At 43.6% G+C, this 11,641-nt stretch overlaps 1 protein-coding gene across 1 annotated transcript in view; it reads right to left on the reverse strand.

Moving 5' to 3' along the window:
- Window positions 1–11,641, reverse strand: part of NRK (Nik related kinase) — a 128,070-nt gene that overhangs the window by 28,849 nt on the left and 87,580 nt on the right. The window contains exons 22-24 of the mRNA XM_083486259.1: window positions 9,624–9,803; window positions 7,710–7,839; window positions 4,506–4,664 (exon numbers count right to left, since the gene is read on the reverse strand). Coding sequence (XP_083342385.1) covers window positions 4,506–4,664; window positions 7,710–7,839; window positions 9,624–9,803 — 469 coding nt within the window. The remainder of the gene's footprint in view (window positions 1–4,505; window positions 4,665–7,709; window positions 7,840–9,623; window positions 9,804–11,641) is intronic.

Here is an 11,641-nt window from a genome sequence, read left to right on the forward strand (position 1 = left end):
TGTAACCTTTCCCAGAAAGCTCCATTCTCTTCCCCCCTTCTTGCCATCTCAATAGAGAGCATTCCATGGTCACTGAGTATGCTCAGTCCCCATTAGACTGTTTGGGGGCTGTTCCACTCCGACCCCAAATGATTTTGATTGGGTTTCGATAACAAGAAAAGCAGTGTTAACAAAAACTGAACTAAGCTAGCGGAGGCATCTTATCATATAGGTCTTACAATGCACATATTGTGAGTCAAACTACTCTTTGTCAATTTGAGTCATTCCCCCCCCCCCTTTAGTAAATCTCTCATTTGTCCATCAGGAAGAGGGCACTTTTAAAATATAACCCGTCCACAGATTGACGACTCAAGTTGTTGGAGGTTCTAGTAAATTCCGATTCTTATTGACATATGCCAGAAAAGGCATCCAAATCACATCAGATTAGTGATTTTTCTGCCACCCCTCCAATTACTGTTTGCTATTTTTCTGCCATCCCTCTAATCATACTATTGTGGTATGTCAGCCTTTCAAAGAAGGCCAAGATTTGGATATTATCTAGCTACCCTTTGGCCATAAATCCTGTTTTCCGGTGACTTGCCAACTCAGTATGTGCTGCCGCAAACAATAGTGCTACCCTACTGATTCTTTGAGAACTCTACAGAGGTTCGAGCCTTGATCCCCCTCCTAAAGTATTTAGAACCTTGGGGTTCCCCTGAGCCTGCTGGTGCCCCACTATTGTGCATGGACATTCTGGTTTTGGTAATTTAAGTATATTTAGTGAAAGTTTCATTCAGAAGTAGCATGCCAGGGAATAATCCCTGGTGTGGGGCAGGTGTGGGGTGGAGCAATCTGCCCTCAAGTCCTGCTTTGTGGGCATCTGGTTGGCCACTACTAGAATCAGGGTCCTGGACTAGATTGTTTGCTGCTCTGATCCTGCAGGGGTCTATGTTTGTTTTTTGTTTATATTTAATTAATTTGGGTGGGTTTTTTGGGGAGGTTATTTGCATTTCTCTAAAAGCATTTAAAAGCATTCTTTTATTGAGGGTGAAAGAGGAGAGCGCAAAATATGGTCTGAAGCTCAACATCAAAAAAACGAAGATCATGGCCACTGGTCCCATCACCTCCTGGCAAATAGAAGGGGAAGAAATGGAGGCAGTGAGAGATTTTACTTTTTTGGGCTCCATGATCACTGCAGATGGTGACAGCAGTCACAAAATTAAAAGACGCCTGCGTCTTGGGAGAAAAGCAATGACAAACCTAGACGGCATCTTAAAAAGCAGAGACATCACCTTGCCAACAAAGGTCCATATAGTTAAAGCTATGGTTTTCCCAGTAGTGATGTATGGAAGTGAGAGATGGACCATAAAGGCTGGTTGCCGAAGAATTGATGCTTTTGAATTATGGTGCTGGAGGAGACTCTGGAGAGTCCCATGGACTGCAAGAAGATCAAACCTCTCCATTCTGAAGGAAATCAGCCCTAAGTGCTCACTGGGAGGACAGATCTTGAAGCTGAGGCTCCAATACTTTGGCCCCCTCATGAGAAGAGAAGACTCCCTGGAAAAGACTCTGATGTTGGGAAAGATGGCGGGCACAAGGAGAAGAGGACGACAGAGGACGAGATGGTTGGATAGTGTTCTTGAAGCTACAAACATGAGTCTGACCAAAAGGCGGGAGACAGTGGAAGACAGGAGTGCCTGGCGTGCTCTGGTCCAGGGGGTCACAAAGAGTCGGACACGACTAAACAACTAAACAACAACAACAAAAAAACATTTAATAGGGACCAGTTTACCTACAAGACTGCCTTGCTTCACATGCACCCAAATGACAGATCAGTGGAATTGGCATTGCAGGTGCCAAATGATACCGTTTCTGCATTTGTAAGAACTCATTTAGTGTGGCATCACTTGCACCTTGGAACTCCCTGCCTATTGAGACCAAGCTGGTGCCTTCACTGTACTCTTTTTGGCGCCTGCTAAAAATATATATTCATGTTTAGATAAGCCTACCCAAATTCTTAGAAACGCTGGTGTGAATTTTATTCTGTTTTAGTATTTTAACTTCTTGCATGTTTTAATGCATTGCCATTTTTCCTGATTTTATAGTTTTATCTTTGAGGGTGTTCTTTTTTTTTTTAACAATCAAGCACTGTGTAAATTTTGTTAACAAACAAACAACTTAATATCTAAACATTTCCAAATGGCAAGTAAAAGTGATATGAAACAATCAAAGTGCCATGAAAGCTGCAAAACGGCTCTATGAAAACAGATTTTAAAAAGTAAAAAGATGATTTCGGAAATAGCAGGGTTCAATTTCATGGGTCAGGAACAGTCTAGGCAGAAAGAGATGCCTTCACAAGATGTCTGAAGCAACTGATGGACGATGCTTCATGAATGACATTCCACAGAGCAGAGACAATGACATAAAATTCCAATTTTTGGGTCACCGCTCAGTGATAATCCACAGAGTGATGGCCTAAGTCAAGACCCTGGGGGAACAGCCAATATGTGGCATTTAAGGCTTATGTCTGTCATCCCAACCCATGTACCTAGGATTAAGTACCACTGACTTCAATAGGACTTACTTCTGAGTAGGCATGGTTAGGATTGCTCTGCCAGTTAGCTTTTGTGGGGAGAGAAGGGACCATTGCAAGGTAACAATTTTTGAGTTCCCATAGATTTGCCATGAAATATCACTTGGAGTGGGGTACCCACTCTCAAGAAACATCCTAAGAAGTTAAACAAGACTTGCAAAATTTCTCTGGGAGAGACCCTCAAGTTAAATTGTTTTCAAGCCAGCAGAAGTGCTGAGGGGACTGCAGATTTGGGCTGACACTCAACGGGCGAGGCTTCCACTTGGTTGCCATGTTTGATAAGGCTTCTTATCGAAGTGTTCCTGGCGGAAATAATGAGATGGCATAAGGTATTACGCAGCACAAAAAAAGAGAGAAAAAGCAGCGGAATGCTAGCAATGGGCTGGTAAGAACGTAGCGCTCTCCAGCTCAGCACACATATCATTACCAGCTTTGCTATGGTGCTCTGTTCTTAATTTAAAATCTTGGCGTCCTCCAAACATACATCACATGAAACCCAGAGAGCTGTAAACTGTAAATCTACATTTCCTGGGATAATTTCTTCCGGCATTTCATTCATTTATTTTGTTTCTCATTTAAGGCTCGAATCAAGGCAGGAGGTGTGGGTAAAATATTGTATCAGCTCCATGGAGCTTGTCGTCGTGCTGCCTGGTGTCAGGAAGATGGAAAATTAAAGCTGATGGGGAGCTAAGGCATCAATAATGAGGATGGATCTTTAAATGACAGGTGGTGCAGTCCATCCAGCATTTCGGTATATCACACTCAGATGTAGGAAACTGGGCTTCATGTCAAGGCCAGCTCAGAGGCAGAGAATGGCACTGAGGATCATAGTACATTCTAAGGCCAATGGTAGCTGAGATGCGCTGGTGGATGCCACAAGACTGCAATCCTGCAAACCTTCCAACACCCCTTCCAGGATTTCTCTTGCAGAGTGCTCTCCACTTCAGAAAGTGATGGGCTCAAGTTACTGCCCAGGACAGAAAAGGGACTGGTATCACAAGACCTTCCATCTCTGGGCAAGACTTGAGAGGCAGAAAGAAGCAAAAAAACTGACACATGCTCTAGACCAGGTCCCTACTGATGCTCCAGAAATGGGTAAGACTGGGTTACAAAAACTCAGTTGCTACCTAGCTGTTGCTCAAGCAACATCTCCTTTTGGACAGCTCCTCTGATGCTTCACTGCTGATCTTGCCTTGCTAGCAAGTGCTCCAGCTGCGTTCCAGGACACTTCAACTCAACAATCAGGGTGAATGGGAACGGAAACAGGACTGCAATACCACAAGGACCGCCTCTCTCCCATATAAACCGTTCTGGACTCTGTGTTCACCCTTCTTCATGTGCCTCTTCCAAGAGAGGTCCAGAAGGTGGCAACATGAGAACGGGGCCTTTTCTGTGGTGGCTCCCTGTTTGTGGGATGCTGTCCCCAGGGAGGTTCACCAGGCACCTTCATTATATATATTTTAGGTGCCAGGCGAAAACGTTCCTTTTTAACCAGGCCTTGGGTTGATGAATATTTTAAATGTGTCTGTGGGAAGGGGGAGGCTATGGCTTTGCTGTTGTGTTTTAATTATATACTTGTTTTTATCCGGTACTTTATTCTGTGAACCACCCTGTGGCCCTTTGATGAAGAGCAGTATATAAATTTAACAAGTAATAATAGCAACATAGGAAGCTGCCTTGCAATGAGTTAGGCTATTGGTCCATCTTGCTGCAATATTGGTTACACTGACTGGCAGCAGCTCTCCAGGGTTTCAGGTGAAAGTCTTTCCCACTCCTACCTGGAGATGCTGGGGATTGAACCCAGGATCATGCAAAGTAAGTGCTCTTCCAGGGTGCTTTGGCCCTTCCCCCTATATTTTTAAAGATCTGAACAAGCCTCCAAGCACCTCAGAATCGCAAGCCATCTATTTCTGCTTCAGATAAACTTTCTTACCCCACAATGCGGAACACAAGATCTCAGAGTTGAACTTCTTTTTGTATTTGCGGATTTCTGGGCTGTCACTCTGTGGGCGGATGTTGGTGGGGTTCACGTTGACCACCGAGCCTTTCCTTGCATTTTGCCTGCTGGTGGGCTCTGGTTTCACATTGGATGCTAGGGAAGAGAAGCAGAGGCTTTTGAGTTGGTGGAAGAAGATTGGAAAAAATTCAAAGTATATTTACAGAAATATTGTAAAATTAATGAATGTTAGAAGGATGTTGGAATGAAGCTATATGGCTTTAGCAGAAATGTTATAAAGGATTAAGTAAAAATAGATTGTTAATGGGCCAAAGTGGAAAATTTAAGGTTAGATTGTGTTAAGATAAATTATAGAACAAAAATTGAGAAAGATGGAAAGGATTTGCTGAAATAGCTAATTGAACTAGAATACAAAAAAGGGAGGTGTGAGGAGGTCGATGAAACAAGTAAATGAAAGGTAAAGATACGGAAATATTGGATGTGTTTTTAAATGTTTTTGTTGTTGTTGTTGTTGTTGTTTTGCTGTATTGTTTTTTGTTTTTCTTTTTATTTCTGATGTATTGTAAGTCATTGCTTTGTTTTGTTTAACTTTTTATTGTTTCTTTCTTTTTTTCTGTAACTTTCAAACCTCTAATAAATATCATTAAAAAAAGAGAGAGAAGCAGAGGCTTTTTATAAAACAATTGTTATGTTTTCTTGCACAACACATGGCTTGTGAGGCAACTGTGCCCCACACTCTAAGTGTGCCCCTCATGAAAGCAGGATTTCTAATCTCTTTTTGAATGACATCTAATATGTCACATCCACAATATACATTTAAAGCACATTGCTCCCCCCAGGGAGTCCAGGGAGCCATGGCTTGTTAATGATGCTTTGTGAGAGAGCATTTGCTTTAAATTTATGGTGTGGATGTGACCTAAGGGCCAGACCACAAGTGATGCTATTCATTTGCATTTAATGTGCACATTTTAAAAATACAAATAGCAACCACTGGAAGGAGCCTGATAATGTTTAGGATCAGAGCAGGTGGGGTACAGGGAGTTTTGTCAGTCTTGACAAAAGTCGTTCCTTTGAAGCAACTATTTGCATGGTATTCCCTATGCACTGACATTCCATATTGGCACCAGAAAATGTGACAGACCAGTGTATTCAGCCCAAAGAACAAAGAATTATCTAAGTAAATAAGGTGCTTGCCTGCTGGGAGTCCACCTTCTACCAGGCGAATTTGCAGGTCACGGAAAACCATACATAATGGTTTACCATTCGTGGTTCACTTGAATAAACCATGGATGGGAAGCCAAAACCGAAGTTTGGCTTGGAGCAGAGGTGGATTAGAGTAGTGCGACCAGTTCTGCCGCACTGGGCACTGGGCCTAGGGAGTTCTCCAGGGTGTTGCAACTATGATGTAGTGAACTGAGCAGTACAGTAGGCAGGAGGTGCAGGGGGAATCAAATATTGGTGATGCATAAATTTGAAAGACCCAAGTCCACCCTTGCTTGGAGTGGAGCAAGCCATGATCCTTGTAAGACTGAGACCGGGATTCGGATGGGTGACTATGTCAATTTCAGTTTCTCCCAGTTTCTCATCTTTCCAATCTTAAGTTCAGTTCCCTACATTTCCACATCAGTTTGTGATTTAAAAGACAACATTTCAGTTTAGTCCTGATATACACCTTTTTGTATGCATTTTTGCCTAATGTACATATTTTTTCAAAGCAACTTCCACCATATGTAGTGCATTTTTTGTATGTCATTTTCACTAATATATGCATTTATATGCACACTTTTGTTGTTCATATGTGTATTTTTGTACACATTGCTTGACTGGAGTCCTGCTTTGTAAAATTTGGAGAAGGGCACATTATGAAGGATGCCTTTGCTTTGGTTCGTGCATTGTTTCAGAAAGTGCAAATTAGGTAAGTTCATCTTTAGATGTGCAACCAAACTGAATTTCCCCCTTATCCCTACTCAGGAATTGTGGTTTGTTCCACTAGTGCCAGGGGAGAAGCAAAGTAAGAGTCACCTGATTATGGAAAACCGTCATTTACAAGCGAATGCTACCACTGAGGACTAGTTCCCTGCCATGCAGGTAGCGCTGACCCAGGGCACAAGCATAGGTCAGCCAAGGCTGAACACCTGGATAAGCGGAAAGCCGGGAACAGGCTATCTCCGCCACCCAGATGTCCCCCTGGACTCAGGCATGGGCACAACCCCCTCTCAGGGGTTGACCAAACCAAGTTGAGTCCCTGGATTCCTTTAATGGAATACACTTCACATAGGGATGGTGAGACCATTCCCCCATCCCTATCACCTGAACCAGAGCCTATCCACAACCTTAAAAGTTGTGACGATTTGCTATGCGGCAGGTGAAACCCAAATGGCAACAGCCAATCAGCCAAGTGGGGAAAATTGCTGCTGTGCCCCTGTCCCAACGACAGACGACACACGATGGCATAGCAAGGTGAAGCGCACAGCCCGAAAAGTAGGGAGAGGTGGGCGGTTGTTTCCTAATACACAAGCCAAAAGAGGAAGCTCTGGGTCACGTGCATGGGCATATATAGGTCCCTCGATCCATTTGGACTGCACTTTGGGGAAATTAATTCCTGCGTCCAGTCAGCGCTTCCCCTGTGCAGCTCTACTTTGGGGCTTGAGGCTGACCTGGCAGGGAGCAGAGTAGCAGCGGTCCTGCGTCCGTGTGAGATGAGGGATAAATCAAGTCCAAAGACAGTTCGGTTCTTATCTCTAGAAGCGTTTATTTACAAAGCAGTAAATCAGCCACATTCCATCGGAGCTTTCCGGCATCTTTCCCGTGCTCCAAAAGCACACATGCAGCTTCTGAGCTGAGCTGCGTCTTAGGCAGAATCGAAAGCAAGTCTGAACAGTGACACAGACTGTGACGCACTTCTCTGCGTCAAGCTCCTCCCAGATACAGGACACCACGGAGTTTTAACCCTGTCAGTTCCAAACTCCACATGCACCCCATTGGCCAGATTACACCCAGCAACGAGGGACCTACCAATCGGGTGTTGTGGCTGACCAATCTTACTCACCCACAACACAGGGGATCGGTTTCCAGGTCTCACCGCAACATGTGCCCTCTTTAAGGGAGGACACAATTTCACTCCTCCCCTCCAAAAGAGGCAAATATGGCATGTTCTGCAATAAAAGAAACTGTACTCACGAGAACCACAGTTTGGTCCAGTTGGACTTGAAGGAGGTGACATTTGTAGAAGCCTAGGATCTATGAATGATGTGAATGATGTCGTAGATGAGGAACTATTTTTTGAGGGGGTGTTGCTAGTGCTCGGTGCCTAAAATGGGGGAAAAAAATTAAGATGAAACAAGGGAACTTAATCACAACCGACTGCATTGATGGTGCTACATTTATACTATACAGTGACCTTTCCCAGCCTTGGACCCCCAGATGCTGATGGACTACAACTCCCATAATTCTTAAGACAGCAGAACCGGTGGTCAGGGATGATGGGAGTTGTAGTCCAACAAGATCTGGAGGCCCAGGGTTGGGACAGGCTGCTGTCTCTGGGATGGATGGCTCTACTTCAACACCCTCCTTAAAAAAAACCCAAACGAAGCTAAAACCTTGCTTTGAAAGTGATATCACAACTTAATTACAGTGGTACCTCGGTTTACGAACTTAATCTGTTCCGGAAGCCCGTTCTTAAACTGAAGCTGCGCTTTCCCTAATGAGGTCTCCCACCGTCGGTGCCCTTCCACCATTCGGATTCTGTTCCTAGACTGAGGTAAAGTTCATAGACTTCTGGTTTTGCGGAAGTTTGTAACCCAAACAGGGCTGTTCGTAAACCGAGGTACCACTGCAGAGCTTATGTACATTGCATTCTGCTGGGCTGCTGCACTAAGATACTTTGCGGCCAATGCTACTAGAAAGCCACCTAGGCTGTGAAGAAGAAAGTGGGGTAATATGGGAAGGAGCAGTAGATCTGACCAGAGCCCTAGTTGAGTGAGTAGTAGAGTCTGGCCCACTGCTCTGAAACCCCTTCCAGACATCCAGTAAGACTGGGTCTGGAATGGAAGGTGTGTAGAAGTTCCAGCTGGGGTAGCTCTGTTGGTAGAGCATGTGGCTCTTAATCTCAGGTTGATAGGTTCAAGCCCCATGTTGGGCAAATAGATTCCTGCATTTAGACTAGATGATCATTGTGGTGCTTTCTAACTCTACATTTCTATGATTCTCTGATTCTAGAAGGTGGAAGTGGATCTAACTATTAGAAATCTGGATGATTAGCAGTGGATTGTACTCTAAAGCTTCATTGGAAAGGAAAACAAAAACAAAGGGTAGATAAATCTAGTTCTTTCACATCTATAAAAATTATACAGCAATAACATGTGTTGGGCAGGTTATTTCTCTTCACCACCACACAGACACACATGATTCACCATTAAATCTCCCTTCCAAAACAGCTGAAAGGAGAAGACTGAAGTAAATGAACATAAATGCTTTCCTTTAATTTGGAACGTATAACAACCTCAAGTAACTGGCACAGCCTCCCTGCAGATCCATAGCAATGCAAACCAAAACTTCTGGCAAGATGCAATGGAATGCTAATGGCCAATATCTATCACCCCTCAGGATAAAACAGAGTTACTACAGGGCTTCAAAATATATGACATTTTAGACATTGCTGGACATCTAAAACTAACAAAAACATCAACAACTCAATAGTCATGTTGTGCGACATGCTCACATAACTTGCACAGCATGTGCATAATATGCCAGGCGGCATGCGCAAATGATGTCAGCAAGTCATGCGGAATATACACACAGCATGAGCATGTTGCACATGACGTCAGCACATTGGTGGTGCTAGTCCCCCTCAATCACAGGGTCAAGCCAGCGCAACTGTCCTGAGATATGAATTTTTGCACACAACTTCTCCTATTACACATTTTTGCAAGGCATTTCCCCTAGTAGTTTTGTATGTTATTTTCATTACAATGCACATTTTTTGTGTGTATGCTTTTTTGATTGGAGAACTGCATCATATAATTCAGAGAAGTTTGAATCTCAAAGGAAGGATTGCATTTCAGTTTGTTTATTGTCATAATATGTGACATTTACCTTGTTGGGAATAGGCTTGCTCTGAGGTTCCGGAAAGTGGTTCTGAGCAACTTTCAGCTGGTTTGCTGAACAATTCGAAACCTGGCTCTGTTGCAACAGGTCTGGGAGAAGATAGTTTTGGTTGCTCATGCCCCAGAATCGTTCCTGAGAACTGCAGCTGAGCTTTCCTGCAACACAACCCTGCACACAACGACAACTTTTTAAGAGCTGTTCTGTGACCAGAAGTCAAGCTATTCTCCCCTCCCTTCCTCCCAGCATGCAGCAATGCTCACTTGTGGTAACACTTATGGTAACAAATGCTGGTGAATGTTGGAAGTCCAAATCTCTGTAGTACATCACAGCTAATGAAAATCAGATTATGGCAGGAATGTCAGCGCATCAGGAAAAAAATGTAATAAAATAAAATGACACTGGAAATGGGATTCTGATGGATGGGAGCTGCTTAAAGGACACTAGTAATGCTCCATGTTTATACAGTGAAGTTCATCTTCAAAGCACTTCGCAAATGATATCTAATCCATCCTCTCAGGCCCCCATGACACAGAGCCAAAGAAGCATTAGCATTCCAGCAGCAGGGTAATGAGGTGGAGTCTCTTTAAGAAGCCAGCATCAAAACTAGAAGAAGGGTGAATCTCAGAGATTGCTTCACCTTGCAAGAGCACCTCTTATGATCTTCTCCTTGGGAAGCTCTACCCACAACCCCTTTCTTCCAGGTGAAGCCAGAAAGGTGGCTGGGAGGAGGAGGACCTTTTTATTTGGCAGTGGTGCTGAGGCTTGGTAAAGGACCCCTGACAGTTTGGCTTACAAACAATAAATAACAATGACATGATAGAACATCACAGATGCAACATGAAGCTGACAATATTAATCTTATGTACAGGATTAGTCTCCATGTGGCTGAGCCTCAGTGCTGGGAGAACGGCTGAGTTTTGCTTCACTTTCAAAGCGTCTCTCCTTATCCCTACATTCCAAGCAGAGATCTTTGTTTAAAAACACATTCTTAGTCGGTTTTGTAATAAACCGGCTTATAACCGTGACTCATGAAGCAGGTTCCTCCACTGAGAATATATGTGCTAAAGGTGGGGGAGAAAAGACAGGGTAGGACCACAACCAGCAACTGGAATACTGGAAGATGCTGTTTTCAACAAGAAAAAAAGGAAAGGAGCAGAAGTGGAAACCAGACCTGAAGTCCTATCCTCTGATCTGAAAACCCAGGTCTTTAGTTCCAGATGGTAGGAGTAGGTGGGCTCACTATTGGGGGGTTTCCTACATAGAATTGGTTAGAAATACATTTCATTGCCAATGTGTTTAGCACTGCAACATGTGAGCAGATTTAAAGGCTCAGCCCCAGGAAGTATTAATTTGGGAGTATTGCAGAGTCTTTTGGTCTCAGGACTGATCGTACTGATGGCTTCACTCACTGCCGTTTGCTTATTTGAAATACTCAAAATCTTTCCACAACTGCTCAAGATAGCTCACGGCATCTATTTAAGACCATTTCATTCAGCAAAGACCCAAAGCTGAAAGCATTTTAAAAAAAAACTTTAGAAGAACATACAGTTGTACCTTGGATCTCAAACGCCTTGCGACTCGAATGTTTTGGCTCCCAATTGCCGCAACCCCAGAAGTGAGTGTTCTGGTTTGCGAACGTTCTTTGGAAGCCAAACGTCCAATGCAGAGCCGGATTTAGGTTTGATGAGGCCCTAAGATACTGAAGGTAATGGGGCCCTTTATATGTCCAGCTGTCCTTTGTCAACAACAAATTGCCACTGCTTTTTGTGTTGAATATATGCTACATGGAAATTTATGGACCTCATAGGTATCTAAAGCTGTTTGCACATAACAAATAGGAGCCTGCACAACACTCTTGCTGTATTTTGTTTTTCATCTTCTGTTTTGGAAATGTACATCCAGGGGAGGCAGCCAACTTTTGGAGCAATATTTTACCCCCCCTGCTCTGTGAAGTCATCCTCTTAGAACCACTTGAACTTCCTGTTCCTGGTTCCTAGGAAATTGGG

The sequence above is a fragment of the Podarcis liolepis genome (assembly GCF_965112155.1).
Source record: "Podarcis liolepis genome assembly, chromosome: Z".
In the NCBI taxonomy this organism is placed as follows: domain Eukaryota; kingdom Metazoa; phylum Chordata; class Lepidosauria; order Squamata; family Lacertidae; genus Podarcis; species Podarcis liolepis.